Source organism: Fundulus heteroclitus, unplaced genomic scaffold, assembly GCF_011125445.2.
Source record: "Fundulus heteroclitus isolate FHET01 unplaced genomic scaffold, MU-UCD_Fhet_4.1 scaffold_93, whole genome shotgun sequence".
Lineage (NCBI taxonomy): Eukaryota > Metazoa > Chordata > Actinopteri > Cyprinodontiformes > Fundulidae > Fundulus > Fundulus heteroclitus.
Genome location: NW_023397395.1, coordinates 951,213 through 968,241, shown reverse-complemented (window position 1 = coordinate 968,241; position 17,029 = coordinate 951,213). Strand labels below are relative to the sequence as shown.

Here is a 17,029-nt window from a genome sequence, read left to right as displayed (position 1 = left end):
GTCTAGCTTCAGCAACAGTATGTGCTCAAAGAATGCGGTCAGCTGACTACCTGAATATACTGAATGACCAGATTATTCCATCAATGGATTTTTTCTTCCCTGATGGCACGGGCATATTCCAAGATGACAATGCCAGGGTTCATGGGGCTCTAATTGTGAAAGAGTGGTTCAGGGAGCATGATACATAATTTTCACACATGGATTGGCCACCACAGAGTCCAGACCTTAACCCCGTTGAGAATCTTTGGGATGTGCTGGAGAAGGCTTTGGGCAGGGGGGAGACTCTCCATCTTCAATGCAAGATCTTGGTGAAAAATTAATGCAACACTGGGTGGAAATAAATTTTGTGACATTGCAGAAGCTTGTCGAAACAATGGCACAGCGAATGGTGGCCAGGCAGTGTAGGAAGGATATCTAATTGAACTGACTTGAATTAAAATGTATGCTGAGTGTGACTGCATTGGACTGAATAATCGGTGGACTGAACTGGACTGTACTGAAACTTAATCTTTTGAAATGGATTGTAATTGATCATGCCTTGATAATGTTTTCAGTTTAGTGTCCAATAAGAAGCTTTATAAGAAGAGATCGAAGAAATAAAATAAACATTGTAATATTAATTTATAGACAGTGCAGTTCAGGTTTGGGTTGCAAAAGCAACAGGTAAAAAAAAAACTGTTTTTATGTTTTGTAGAAGAATTATAATTATGATTAATAAACCCAGCTAAATATATGTCATGATCTGAACTACTTAGTAATGAGTCCATCTGTCGAAGAGGGAGTTTATTTTATGAAATGTCAAAATAAATCTGAAGACACACCTGAAAATGTCATTTGATGCCATTTTCACAGATGCTATCAAATTAAGCTGCTTCAGTGAAGCATTTTTACGCATGACTGTCTTGCCCTCCCAGGTAAATGGGTTTTTCCTCAAATAGCCCTCCTCTCTAAGGTGAGATGCGCAGTCATAATCAGCATAACACTTTGCATTCTAATGATCCTCAGTCTGCCCTTGCCTTGCTGCAGATGAATGAATCTGTGTCCTCTCCTTCCTTCTTCCCGGACATGGGAGTGCTTATGGGCATTAAGGAGTAGGAAGATTGTAGACTTTCCACATAGGAAGCACATTTTAAGGTCCTGCACAGCAAATTTGTACTTCAAAACAGCAAAAATGTGTCTTAACCTATTATTAAAGATTGAGCTTGAATAAACAAACCACTTAGGTCTTACTGAGAATATTTAGTTATTGATCTAAATGTCAACATTTCTGCTCCTTCTGTTTTCTGTTGGTGTTTCTTGTCCTTTATCACAGACTATAATAATGTTTCTTGAGCGCACAAGGTCAGAGAATTAGTTCACTGTCACTATTTAGAAAATATCTAGTCTCTTGCTTATATTATACACTGCTCAAACAAATAAACGGCACACCTTTTAATCATAGTATAATATTAAGACAAAAATGTATCAGGCAGTTCAGTAATATAAGGGTTGTTAGTCAGTGTTGGCTCTTCTGGTGTTAATAAAATTAACAACAGGTGCACTAAAGGGGCAACAATGAGACAACCCCAAAAACAGGAACGGCTCTGCAGGTGGAGGCCACAGACATTTTTCTTTGACTGCTTTTCAGTAATTTTACATTCGGCCAGGGTCAGTGGAACTATTGGTAGCATGAGGCGATAGCTGGACCCTACAGAGGTTGCACAGACAGTCCAACTCCACCAGGATGGCACATTAATACATGCCATTGGCAGAATGTTTGCTGTATCTCTCATCACAATCTCAAGAGCATAGAAGAGATTACATGATACAGGCAGTTACTCTAGGAGTGCTGCAAAGGGACGCCGGAGGTCCTTAACCCATAATCAAGGCCGGTATCAGCTCCTTTGTGCAAGGGGAACACGCTGAGTACTGTCAGAGTTTTACAAAGTGACCTCCAGCTGGCAGGAATGTCTCTGACCAAACCATTAGAAACAGACTTCATGAAGGAGGCCTGAGGGCCCCATGTCCTCTAGTAGACCCTGTGCCCACTGCCCGGGACTGTGGAGCTCCATGGGGGAGGCACACAGAACAGTAGAAGATAAACAATGACATCCTGACTGCCAATGGGTGTCAGCTACCCATTGCTGGTGACGTGGACCCTGAGTTCCTCCTGGTGCATCACATTGCCTGGCATCATATGACAAAAGTAGGCAGGCAGTTCCTGGAGGATGAAAGAACAGATAGCACTGACTGGTCTCCATGCTCCCCTGACAAAAATGCAATATAATATCTCTGGAACATCATTCCATCTGTCCTGGTGCTCAGTGATGCACTGGTCAGGATCTGGGAGGAGATACTCCTGGACACCATTCCACACAGTCTGCTAGGGGTGGGTAAAAATATCGATTCATCAATGCATTGCAGTAACAATTCAGTATCGATTCAGAAAATTCTCTGAATCGATTGGTTCCCCTGGCCACTGGTTTCATGAGCAATAGTTTTGAGTGATTTACGTTATATGGGCAAAATACGAACAACATTAATGTAAATAAAGTAAATGATTTTTATGCAGTGTTAATATAGTGGCGGACTGGGACTAACAGGATTTGCCCTGTGCGCCGGTGGTTCAGCCTGTAGAGGTCCTGTCGTGCTCTGCCCCGTAGTCACACCATTTAGTGGCGGCACAGCGCCCATCGCCTTCACTTCTCTACTTCTTTGCTTCGGTCAGGCTCTGCTCAGCACACGGCCGCAGAGTGGAGCCTTTTACTCATGAACGAGTGCTACAGAGCCGACAAGCAGACTGAACAGTGGACATCAGAAAAAAATTGTCCCATAAAGGCTGGCCAACGGAAACACAAACCTTCTGTGACGCTTATAACTCAACAGTGTAGAACTGAAAAACCTCCTAGTTTGACCTGGTGGTATGGTTCTAGCTTGCTATGTCATTCCTTCAGGACCCTGGAACATTACCTGTCAATCACTGAGGCTATAAGTAACATTAAATAGGTCCACCTTCGTGAAGTGACGCTTAAAAGCTGAGATAAAAATGGAAATCCATCCAGTAAAGTGCAGCAACACACTTAAGCATTTGCCCTAGAGATGAACTTAAGCCAGATGTGCTAAAAATGCTGGAAAGTGAAAGATTATAGTCCAGCAGAAAACAATCAGTTTCTGCAGAGGTAACTCATATAGTGCTCAATATACCTGTATAAATACAGTAGCTTTCTAGTTCTTTATTTTGTTAGGTTCATGTTAAGTTTGCAAGTTATTTTGTTGCAAGGAAGAAACTGTGTTTTTTTTTAATAATTTACCTTAAAGGCTGTATACTGTACGTTGCTGTTGCTTATTATATTGGCCATCTGAGAATAAAAATCATCACATTAACACTGTACTGATACCTATGTTTTTCATTAAAATATCAACCCAGCAGTTTAAAGTGAGGCAGTTTGTAACTCCCAGGCCACTTTTTCTCCCCAGTCCAACACTGAGGACTGTAATACTTATTTTAACTTTTGCTCTCCATAATCCTCACAAGTATTGCTGTGCTAATGGTTTATTTAAATGTTTTATTCTAAAACATATTTTCATATTTTGTTATTGTTAAAAATAAGGAGAATTATCCCTGTTTCTAAGAGGAAATGATAATCATTTACCTTTGAATAATTTAGGTTTGCATGCACTTTAATTGCATGAACTTCAATCTTAATACAGTACTATCATTCTTTTAACTTTTATCACCTTGAAGGGCTCCTACAAAGTCCATCAGTGGTTCCCTATGAATAAGAGATTGAAAAACGACACTGAGAGGATGCCAGAGGAAGCCTTTTAAAATATGACTTCTGAGAACTTCCATCCATTGATGGATGGAAGTTCACACAGAATTCTCTACAGGGACATAATGAAGGGTTAATATATCAGAAGAAAGAGTAAAATAAAAGATGTAAAACTAAACAAAACCCTGAGGTACGCTCAAAACTCAGAAGGATTATATATCTGACCATGAGGTATGATGGAACTCGTCCAAGATGACCTAGAGGGATATGAGTACGAAAACAAACATCAAAGGTACCATGGGTATCAAATTACTTCGGAAAATTATACATGATTGAGTGAATGAAGCTGCTTGAATGTGGCTAGAGGTATTGAAAGTCCAAGTAAGGTCAACGAAACAGAATATAATAAAAGGAGACAGCAGTGCTGGCTTTCTTATGAATGAGAATGTAACAAGGGACATAATTCTTTAACTTTTGCAGATTAATATATTTCTCCAAAGGTTCAGCATTTTCCTACAACACTTCCACTGTGCACAATAGGCGGGGTGCTTATGACTGGATTTGCAAATAAGCAATGCAAAACTTATTCAGGGTACAGTTAACTTTAATATTATTATTATTACCATCATTATGTTCACTCATGTCGCCTCCAGAAACAGTGGCACCCTGCGTGAAGCACAACATGGCCCATATCGAAAACAGCCAGGAGACAGAACTGTAATTTGCAAACTGCATGCTCGTTGGATGGTTTATTTTAGACTCCTGACTACACCAACAGCCAGTCCAAAAAGCTTTATCATTTAAAAGTTTGGGTTGAGTAGTAAGTAATCTGCCATTATCCGGTGTAATCTTTTGTGATTAAACCGTCCACAGTTACCGCTTAGGCAGTTAAACCCTTTGGTGGTTATTTGGTCCTTTAATTCAATTTCTCTCATCTCCATTTTCCCTGGCCCATTAGGTGTGCTAAGATAGTACAAATAACCCTCATGCCACCAGTCTGTAATGTGACTAATGCAAACATTGCCAAATGAAAAAAGTGTTTAAAATTGGTAAGGAAACAGGACAGGTTTGGTGTTCTCATGGCTTTTTACCAGCCTACTTTAGGATTGAACAAAATCTTTTCTTGCATTGCTTTAAGGAAGATACATGTCTTTATTTGACAAAATTTGCTTTGAAAAGCTTCAGCCAAAACACCACATTACAGTTTGAAAGCATAATTAGATGGGGTATGAATGTTTTTTTTTTCATTGCTCTTGTAGTTTGGGTCGACATTTAGTCCACTTATTAATCTTTTACATTGGCTATATATTTTAGAGATTGGCATATGCATTCTCAAATATTAAACCCCAGCCCCAGGATGAGAGTCTAAAACCAAAACAAAATCTCTAACCAGCACTCAGAAATCTATCCTTATCCTCTGCTTGCCAGTTGGTAATGATTCATTTCTTTAGAAATAATGTCATGACACACTACTTCTTGATATAAAAATAAACACTATAAAACAGTGGACGTGAATCCAGGAATTTCATATGATTCTTCCTCGCTGTTATTAACATTTAGTTTTGTAAGGAACAAACACAAAGTTGTTGCAAATAACTGGCTCTGAAACACCTCATGGTTTAATTTGATTGTGTATAATGGGTTAATAGTACATTTATAGAAAAAAAAGGAGCATTTTGTGTCTATCCCAGGTATGATTATATAAAATTTTAAGCAAGAGAACAGTTATGGCCAAGAATTGATAGATATGGTATTTTTCATGCATAAATCAATCAATGTTGTAAACATTTCTTAGAAGTCACCCTACTCAGTTGCACACTTTTTAATTTTTTTGATTAAGTTATTTACCAATAACTGTACAATACTTTTCTTCTTTTTCTTGTCACTTTGCTACTGGGACATTTCTATTCTGTTCTACTGTTGCTCTGAACAAACTAAACAAAAATCCACCAATAAAACCATTAAAATGCATGAATTACAGGATTGCTGCTAATAGCAAATAAAGCACAGGAAAATATTTTTTCCCCTAATTTTTTCATCAATTCTCAGGTAAAGTGATTGTAGTGTGATTTTAGATCAAAGATGTGCAGAAATGCAAATTATTATGTGCTCAAAAATAGTCTTCAGTTTCTAAATGAAATATTTTCAAACCAATGTTTGTTAATTATTAACAACAACAATCCCAAAAAAAAAAATGTTCAGTAGATTGCAACCCTAGACATCAATCTTTAATATAAACAAGAAAGCTTGTAATAATTACAGTTCAGTCAGTTATTTAGAATAAATTGTGATGATACTGTTTATTATAGTTGCATAGGTGCACAACACATTGTAACACAAGAGCACAACACATTTTAAGTTGTGTGCAAAAACCTCCAACCTAATTCATATGATTTATGAAATGAAATACAACTAAGACGTAATGTGTGCAACTCAATAGTTTCCAACAAATACAATAAAACTCCTTAGAAGATTAATAACTGTGCCATATTGATAAGACACACTAAGTGGCCAATTAAAATAGCATATCAAATGAACATATGTTTTTCTAATAAAATTGTACATTATCACTAACACCTGGCAATTTTTCAAATTTTATTGTCTACATATCATCCTTTTAGATTTTTATTAGCTTTTTATTAGCATTTGTTTTTCAATCTGCTTAAATTAACTCCACAGTAGCTGGCCCTCGTACATATTCTCTTTATTGTTTCAAATTATACTTTTTTAAAAGCATGTTTTTGAACCCTAAAAGCCCTTTGCACAAACAGGGAGGGGAAGCGATGGTGAGTTCCACAGGATCTCACAGGAGTCTGCTGCTGACCAGGCTGTTGACCAGCAAGGCTAATTTCACACTCCCGTGGCACCTATAATGCCTCTAGAATTACCACTGGCATAAACAGGAGGTCAGACAGTGAAAGAGAGAGGAGGAGGGTGAAATATCACAAAAAAATTATTCAAGGACAGCGGCACTCTCGCTTGGATGCGGGTTCTGGCAATTGAGACCAGCTGGTGATTTAGGACTCCAAATACATTCTTCTTGCTTTAATATATAGTGCCAAGGTTGGAACAAGGTCTCAGCTCCATGTTCAGAGGAAGCCATTTAGCCCAGGACACAATAGACACATTAACCCCACTATTCTTCATTTTCTATTTACTTATTCACTCGTTTTCTTTCCACTCCCTACAATCGACCTTGGATTGAGCAAACATGTGAACAAAAACATTTTATCTGTTACTAAGCGTCTTGTGCAGGGCTGATAGTGTAGAAAACAATTAAATTGATTCTAAACCACTTTAAAACAAGGGTCATGCTGTTTATAGTATGGACAAGTAACCCAACAGTTAAGATTTTAAACAAAGCCTAAAGGAAACAATCACAAAAATTGATGTGCATGAAGCTGTCAAAAGAGCACATTCAGGAAAGATTTTTTGACAAATGATGCTTTTAGTCACATGACGAATTTAAACTGAAAGCAGCTGTCCCTGATGCCGTTAAACAGTGCTCTATAATCAGGTAAACAAAAGGAGTAAAATAAAAAGGTTTTAGGACAAACTTAATCTACTTTATAGATAAACAAGTTGCAGAAGAAAAGAGCTTTATTACTGCAGTGGATCTATGTGAGTCTTTCTTTAGCTTTTCAGGGACATATGTATCTGTGGAAACCCGTAACAGTTTTTTTTATGTCATCTCTTTAAACTTATTATAACTGGAGGGATGAATCCCTTTTCTTAAAAACTGAAACAACTTATTGTTTGCTTAATTTTATTAAAAAGTATCACCAACCTCAATACACTAAAAGTGGTTGCAATTAGAATCATAATGTTATTGGGAATATTTTCTATAAAAAAAAAAAATCAGGCTGATCTTGTTTTCTGACAACTAAAGCAGGAATATTTTGTATTGACAGCAGCTTAATTGGAAATTGATTAATAATAAAATGTAGTTTACTTGAGAAAACATAACAGGAAAAAACTAAACATAACAATAACCTAGCAAAGCCCTGGTTGCAAATGCTATGCAATAATAATGAATATGTTAATGTGCGCCTGAAATAATGATCTATATATTTTTAAAGACTTTATTACATAAAACGGTTTATGAATGAACAAGAACTACTACATGTTGTGAGTTCAAATGTAGTTCAAAGTGGTTAGCTGGTGAAATATGAACATAATGCAGTTTTAATCTCTGTGAACTGATCGCAGGGTGAATTGGCACTAAACTGATTACAGATAAGTGAGTCGTTCCGCTAATTGAATGAAGGTAAAATGCATGTAGATGTGAGACAAACCGTCTTCAAAGGATCTATTAGAGCAGGGAGGCTGGCTTTATCGCAATTCCCCGTCAGACATCTGACCAGTTCACATATATGCTAGATGTCTGCTGCATGTAGGCAGCGTCATATAATCTAAGATAATATTAAAAAAGTTAATGAACTAAATCTAAATGTATTGTTATGTATTTTGTTGATATGTGACCTAGTTTGAATTTGAAATTTGTTCTGCCATCAACTAAAAAGACGTTTTGAACTGAGCAGGATGCCTCAAACCATTCCTCAAAGCTCCAAATTGAGAATGAAGACACTAGATAAATCCGTAACTATGATTAAATTACATCTACAGAGCCAAACAGACTGGAAGACCTGAGTTGAGCCCAGGTAAGCCCCTTACAACATACACAACCCACACACAACACACCACACACACCCCACAACCCACACACAAAAAGAAATTATAAGATGAAGAGAGAGAGTAGAGAGGAGAAGAATTATGAAGAGAGATAGAGAAGAGATAGAGCAAAAAATAGACACACATATCATGGAATATATGGAAAAAGTTGAGATAGAGCAGAGAGACAAGAACAATAATTAGATATACAAGTCATATAATAGAAGTAATCTAATGATATAAAATAATATCAACATATTATACCCATAATATATATATACTCTAACATATATTTATACTATATATATATATATATATATAACATATAGACATCTATATATATATACACATATATATATATCTTATATATATATATACATATATATATATATATATACACATATATATATATATAATATTTGTGTGTGTTTTAAAGCATGGATTCCAGTTATATTATTTCAGCTATATTATTTATATTATCATTTTGGCAAGACAAACAGTGCATTTCAGCTTAGCTTGCTAAACAAATGGGGCCATCGTTTATACATGACATGCATATGCCTGAGATCATAGCCAAGTACCCCGAAGCATGGACCATACAAAAGTTATACAAAATGAAATTAAGAAATCTCTCAATGGCCTGTGTTCAATCGGTAACTAGAAAGCCAATACCAATTCAAAAACATCTCTTAGGTTCAAGCCGTATGTGTATAACTCTTACATAACAATTTTAATGGAAATTAGCGTTATGTGTGCAAATGACTGATGATTAAATGAAGACTGCGTGCTGCCTGATTACATGTCATGGTTATTCCCAAAAGCTGACTGGGGCAGATGGAATAAGATGCAACGCTACCGGTAGTGACTAACAAGTGACTCAGACACATCACATGGGACTTTTGGCTTTTAAAAACATGGTCTGAGAATCAAAGTAAGTACATAATCAAAAGGCAAGTCACAAATTAGCTATTAGAGTGAATACATGAAAAGACATGCAAGTGTAAGATGAATTAGACATGAGATGAAAATGATTTGCAGTATTTATCAAATGCTGTTTTTTTGAGAATAACAGGAATTAACAAGTGAAACTGGTCAGAGGGGATTTGTTACAGACCTGAGTCTTCCACGAGGACCATGTCCGAGAGGGTAGCCATGGCTGTGGGAACGTCTGGGCACTGGCTTGTCATCTTCATGCATGTGATGTAATGATGGGGAACGAGAATGGGAGGATCTGGAGCTGCCAGTACTCTGGAGACTGCTGTCAGGGATCTCTCCATGTCGACCCTGACATAAAGCAGAAGGAAAAAAAAGTCGACCTTACGGCTGAGTAAATAACCACAAATGACCACAAACAGACTGCTTTAGTGACATTACTGTTGCTTTAAACACCCTTTTTTTAAACATTCATACTTCTCCGAGGCTGCTGTGCTTTTGTCCAAAAGCTGGAAGACTGCGCAGTGAGGGGACAGGGGAGTGACCGGGGCGGCCACGGGATTCTCTAGGGCGCTGACTGTGGATGTGATCATGGTCACCGTTCAGGTTATTGTCACTCGCAGAGCGCAGCAAGGATCGTGGTGAGGGCAGGGTGCCAGTCACAACATGTCGACGGTTGGTGTAAGAGGGGGTCTCCCTGAAAGGCACTAAAAAGGAAAAGTGGAAAAACTGTGGACTGAATGCTGTTATCACAGGCTGCAGAAATACATGGATGCTTTAAAAGCAAAAGCAACTTTAAATCTAAATATTTATTTTGAGTTTATTAAATTCATTCACATATATCTGGAAAGGAAAGTGTGCGAATAGAAAGTTAAAGTATGCATACCCATTATAGTTTTTACACATTTAGTCATTTGATAACCACAAATTTCAGGGTATTTTACTGGGACTTTATGTGATGGGATCCCAAGTTGTTCTTGAAGAGAAAATTATGCCGGCTGTTCAAACTTGTAACACAGAAAAATCTGAAACTTGTAATATTGAGCATTCATCCCCTGAGTCAGTAACTTTATAACCACCTTTCACAGCAATTATCAGTGAATGTGATTTAGGCTATGTTTCTATGAGCTTTCCACACCAAGACCATTCTTTATAAAATGAAAATAAACATGCATTTCAATACCTGAAAACTGAATTTACATCTACAGTTTTCAGTGGGCCTTTCTAACATATGTATATGCCTCGACATAAGCCATTCCATTGTAACTCTGACTGTATGTTTAGGGTCTTTGACAAGCAGGAAAATAAACATTTTGCCCAGTCTCAAGTCTTTGCTGGCTGTCTTCCAGAATTTCCCTGTATCTAGCTCTATCCACCTTCCCATCAACTTTGATCATGCACCTTTTCTGACTGCCATCAGGTATCAGGATGAAATCCATAGACCCATTGTTAGACCCTTGCAGGTGATTCATGAAAATGCCCGGCTTCAAGTGGCAAGATAATGCAGTCAGTTCCCGGGAGGATTTGATACCATTGACTGGCCTCCATGCTCCCCTGACCTAAATTCAACAGAACATCCCCAGGGCATCATGTTTAGGTCCAGCTGACGCCACTAGGTTGCAACTCAGACTGAGGTCAAGGAGGATGGACCCCAGTACACCAGCCGTCATCCCATGAGGATCATACGCCGAAGTTGTCAGGCATTGATGCAAACATGTCAAACGTAAGGGCCATACAAACTACAGAGTAACATTTTTAGTTGCTGCAATGACATTTCAACACATTCAACTAACCTGCCACATCAATTTTTCAGTTTAAAACTTTCATTTTGATCAAATGATGTGGTATCTTTTTGTTCCTAACACATCACCCATCTGTAATGTGTTAGGAACATCAGGATAGATATCCAGTTTTTTTTCTTCCAATTGAGATCTGATTTATTTTCAAAGAGTTCCTTTTATTTCTTTGAGCAGTGTATATTAAGGTTTGTGACTGTAGTGCGACCAAATGTGAGAAAGTTCAAGGCACATTATGAGTCTTGCAAATGACTGGAAATCATTCATAGGTTTCAGGCCAAGAAGTACAATAAACTATACATTAAAACTGATGAATGAAGGATTAGACATTACAAGAAAACTGAAGGTGATAGGATATTTGGGACATTTTCTTTTTCAAATTCAAACATTTAGCATGAAAAATAAACAATAGATAATCATTTCAGTTTAGCTTATTTCAACAATTTTCCAAAGCTGCTGGTAAAAATGGTTATGTAAGCACAAAATTCTAGCCTTTATATGTGATTACCAATTTACTGGGGTTGTTCCTTGCAAAGGGAAAGCTAATTAGAGAATTCTGTTTTGGAGTCGGGTATTACAACCTGTCCACACCAGATGGCAGAGTTTTCCTGTATGTTCTTTCACAGAGAAACTGCTTAACTCATCAGGGGCACATATCATCTCTCACCCTTCTCCATCCTTTATTTTCTCCAATCTACAGTTCAGCTCTTATCAGTTCCATACGTTCAATGGCATCGAGAGTTCAGCAAAAAGATTTATCCAACTCTAATTAAGTGACTTCTGTTCTCAACTTACCAACATCTGATGCTTTGTGAACCTTAATGATTTCTGCCAGATCAAAGTTTCCTGCTATTATAGCCACCTAATAGAAGAAAAAAAAGGACAATAAAGAGAACATTTAAGTGACAGAAAACAAATTGCCCTGCGGTGGACTGGCAACCTGTCCGGGGCTTACCCCGCCTCTCGCCCAATAACTGCTGGAGATAAGCACCAGCCCCATCCCCGCAACCCTGCATGGATAAGCGGTTATAGACAATGGACGGATGGCTGAATTGAAAACGAATCCAAGCACATATTCGATTTTGTTCCAGAGCTTTTCAGCTGGGGTAGCAGTTTGCTGTAACTAGCCTATGCTAAATTTGTATGTCCGGTAATGTTGTAGATGCACAAGAAAGTATCTGCACATTATATGTCTTTGATTTAAACAACAATTACACATATTAACACACAGCTCACACATACCTGAAAAGCAGTCTGGCTGTTGTAGTTCTTTATTTCTTTATTGGCTCCTCGGAAAAGCAGAACACGTGCACAGCTATCCTAAATGACAGAGAGATTTGTGTATTTGAATTTCATCACAGTTTGCGCAGTAGAGAGAGAGCTTTTTATGTCACATCAGATCAGACATAAGCAACACTTTAATTCACTGCATGTTGACCAGAGCAATTCCTAATGGCGGTATCCCAGACACGTCAAAAATGTTTAGAGATTTTATGAGACTAAATATACGTCTCTCTGAATGGTAAACTGGTCGGGTACAGAAATAAACAACTCATGTCACCATGGAAAGGAGAATACATTGTTAAATTAATTTAAGGAATACAAAAACCAGCAGAGTGTAAATGGCTTTGAAAAGTTGCATTTGAAGAGGAGCGTTGTACTTTGCAGACATAACGTTGTGACAGTTATTCTGACTCTTTTTCCCTGAACCAACATTTCTGTCAACTTCTTGAAAAGGAACCTGGGTCACAGCACAGGTTAAAAATGACTTTAGCAAAGGTGCTGATATATAAAGGTACAGTATGGTATCTATACAAACGTATATGGCTGAAATAATTTGTGACATACATGGAAATAAGACAACAGACTCTAAAGTGGTATGACAAATTGTAAGAAATACTCATTTGGTTCAGTCATTGTTGCAAAATGACTACATCTTCATAAAAAATCCCAGAAGTAGAGGAATATATTTTACATCTGTGAGCAAACATCTATTCGGCTTCTGATTCAAAATTGGATAACAAGGAATTCATATATATATATATATATATATATATATATATATATATATATATATAAACTTCAGTCATTGATTTTGAACTGTCTAATCAAGGAATGAAAAGCCAAGTTCAATTTGGCTACAGAGTGATGTTCAATTAAACTGAAGTACATCTGCTTTTTTTTTTTTGATGCACACTTTCTCTTTGATTGTAGTTTTTTTGTACAAAGTCTTTCCCAAATGAACTTAATCATAAACCGCCTAATTGTTGACTGGTGCTTTATAGAACAATCAGTTTAACATCAAAGTACGGTAATATGAAATTACATCTCATAGTATATCAAAGAATATGCACAATCCCTTCTATAAACAAGGGATAAAACCCATGGCCTGAAATTTGCTTGAACAAATCAACAAATTTTAGCAGGTACTAAAAAATTGTTTCTGATTAGCTTACAATTAAAGAGGTGTCTTGGTAATTCCTAAAGGCTATTTAATGTGTAAAGGATCTTACCTCCTGACAAAAAAAGCCAAAATTTATGCTTGCCGACTGACATTGACTGAACATTTGGTTAACTTAAAAACCATCCATGTGGTTTAACTTATCAAGCTAGTCAGCCTAACCTGAGGTGAGCAATTTAAAGACCAGTGCCTGTATTCACAAAGAATCCAAAGACTAAAAGTAGCTCTTAGTGACGTCATTTTAGGTAAATCTTAGAATTTCCTGAATTCCAAGATGTTTCTCAGAATTTTACCTTCATAAGGTACAAATTAATCACGAAGCACCCTAGGCCTTAAGAGAGCTCTTAAAGTAAAAAAAAAAGGTAGGAGTGGTGAGGAGACCTTTTAGCGAGCCTAAGAGTGTCTTAAGTAAGACGATGGAAATAGAGAGAGCCAATTGGCTGATCCACCATCTTCTGAGCACAGAAACTTCTTTAACAATCATTTAATTAATAATATGTGAATAATATAAACTTTATCTCCCTATAGGGTGACATTTAATAGTTTCAATGGAAGGATGGGTTAAAGGTGGCTTTAGTAACTTAATTTTGTTGAGGATAAATAAATGATAGGAAAGCTATTGAATAATCATGAATAAAAAGTGGAGAAATGTATTAAGATGTATCTTTATACTATTTTCAAAAAATGCTCTCAATAAGAAACATTTTAGAAGAATTGGAAAATGTTACAGAACATATACACATAAATATGCACAAATTGCACAAGATAAAAGAGGTGCAAAAGTATTTTGTGTATTGTACATGAACATCTGTACAAAGCATCTCCGTTCGATCTCCTTGCAAGCTTATTTGAAAATCAATCTCATTGTTGTCTCTCCTTCTTGTGTTGTTAATGAATGTTTTAGGTGTTTGAACCTGACAATGTCAGTAGCCTAAAAAGTAATCTAGAAGTTTGCTTGGATGATGCCATCTCCTTTCTGGCTTTTTATTGCTGCACAGAGTGCTTCTCAGCTTCCAGGCCGGTGCGTAAAAGCAGAGAAAAAGACATGCAGAGACAAATACACATTGATCTGTGGCAATGTGCTTCAAAGTCCCCCTATTCGTGGATCCCAGGATTGTACTTTGTGCGGACAGAGGCGCTACTCCTCTGTCCAGTTTTTTTTCCCACCTTTTGTTCTCCATTTTATGTCAGTCGTTTTGCCAAATACAACCACTTTATAGAAGCAGGCAAGCCCAGTAAAACGCTGACAAGTGAGTGCACATTAATATCAAATAGATGAAGTAGTAAAATGACCAGTATGGCGAGTAAACATAACAATAAGCAAATCAAGAATCATGATAAGGATGTAAGTTGACACTGTGTGACAATTATTTAATTAATTATTTGATTATTTAAGTTTCATCATGACGACACATCTTTTATTCTAGTCCAATCAGTTCATTTCTCTTCACTGATTACTTTAAGCACAATTGTGAGTGTGTTTGTGTGTGTGTGTGTGTGTGTGTTCTGCTTTGTTCCGTGTATCAACCAATCACAGTTCTTAGAAGACAGCGTCACACCTAGCAATGGGGTCAACCACAGCTCCTCACTGAGATAAGACATTTTTGTCTGCTCCTTACTCAGAGTCGCTCTCAACAACTGTCTGACTCGTTCTTAAGCTAAAACTCCTTGGCAGGGATTTTAAGGCTAATATAGGAGCTCTTTCAGAGGACTCTGAGAATCTTTGTGAATGTGGGTACAGAACTATCCAACCAGAGAGCCAACGTGAAAGACAGAAAATAATGTAAACATTTGTATTTCTGAATATAGCATATTACATATAAAAAATATATATATATATAAAGGCTCAACTTTCAGTTCAGATAACTCATGAAGGTTAGACCTTTCAAACATTAACTGGGGAGGTAAATGCACATTTGTCCAGAAATGTTTGGACCCTAGAGCTTTTTTTTTTTCATTTTGTCACACTACAACCATACATTTCCATGTGTTTTTTAAGGAACAAAGTAGGGCACAATGTAAAATGAAAGTGAAAATGGAAAAATTTATAGAAAAGTATGTATGGTTGTATGGTGACATGTATTTGTGTTGCTTTTAGCGGGTCAGACACCCAGTTAAACTGAGATATTTCAACCACTGTAGAGCACCAACTATTAAATGTAGCTATAATCGGAGCTTTTAACCTGGCCAACCAAGGCTTTTAAAAGGGTTTTTGAATTCACTGCATTATGAAGGATACACTGTTCTTTGCTTGGAAAAAGTATCGCCATGAGCACATTTTGTTTGGCCTGTACACAGATTTGCCAGTGACGTTTAATAATTATTACTGTTATAATTATTAATGCATACATACGTACATATATTATTATTATTATTATCCATCCATCCATTTTCTGACCCGTTTAATCCCTCATGGGATTAAACGGGCTGACCCCCTCCAGCATTCACTGGGCATTATTATTATTAATATTAATTAATATTATTATTATCAACAATACGTTTTTGCTTAAATATAAGTGGATTACCTTTAGCTCAGTGATGCCCAAGTCCAGTCCTCGAGATTCACCATTCTGAAACTTTTATGTTCATATTGTGTGCGTTTCTACGCCATATTTGTGGCTCATGTGTAGGACTGATCTGTGCATAGTGACTCTTGATGCACCGACTCTGGCCTCAGTCCACTCCTTGCAAGCCTCCCACTAATTCTTAAATATATTTTGCTTGACAATCCTCTGAAGTCTGTGGTTATCCCTGTTACTGCTACAGCCATTCCTTCCCCATGTTTTCCTTCCACTTAACTGTCTATGAATATGCATGGCTCAGCACTGTGTGAACAAAAAGCTTCTTCAGCAATGACCTTTTGTGATTTACCCTCCACAGTTAATGAGGGTGTCAATAACTGTCCTGACAGCCAGAAGTCTTCCCCATGATTGTTTAGGCAATACTACGGTCATTACATTTATACATTTATAATGTTTTTTAACATTATGTAATATTCAAATTTGAATAATATATGATGACTTGTAAGGACAATTGTTTACACTGGATGTTATTTAGCCTAGCTAGGTTTAGCCTAATAATATAAATTGTATATTTGACCTGTCCAAATGAACATAAACAGATGTTGAAAGTCAGCCGTTTTTTTTTAACAAAAAAAACAAAAACATTCTAACCATATTTAGACACCAATGAACATCTTCAAGTGTACAGCTTTTAACGTTTTGTTTTAAATATCTTTATCATTGTAGGTACACATCATCCAGGGGAGGCAGATCACCCACTATTACCATATAACATAGAAAGGATTCCTGGATCAATGTGTGGTTCTGTGCTTTTTGTTTCGCCGCTCTGTCTTCACAGTGGCGCAGTTGGTTGCGCTAGTGTCTTGCAGCAAAATGGTTCTGGGTTCAAATCCA

The 17,029-nt window shown here is 37.0% G+C and overlaps 1 protein-coding gene across 1 annotated transcript in view; it reads right to left on the bottom strand.

Annotated features, from left to right (window-relative positions):
- Positions 1 to 17,029, bottom strand: part of LOC105920427 (SH3 and multiple ankyrin repeat domains protein 3) — a 174,407-nt gene that overhangs the window by 57,915 nt on the left and 99,463 nt on the right. The window contains exons 8-11 of the mRNA XM_036134898.1: positions 12,395 to 12,472; positions 11,948 to 12,014; positions 9,834 to 10,063; positions 9,538 to 9,707 (exon numbers count right to left, since the gene is read on the bottom strand). Of these exons, the coding sequence (XP_035990791.1) occupies positions 9,538 to 9,707; positions 9,834 to 10,063; positions 11,948 to 12,014; positions 12,395 to 12,472 (545 nt within the window). The remainder of the gene's footprint in view (positions 1 to 9,537; positions 9,708 to 9,833; positions 10,064 to 11,947; positions 12,015 to 12,394; positions 12,473 to 17,029) is intronic.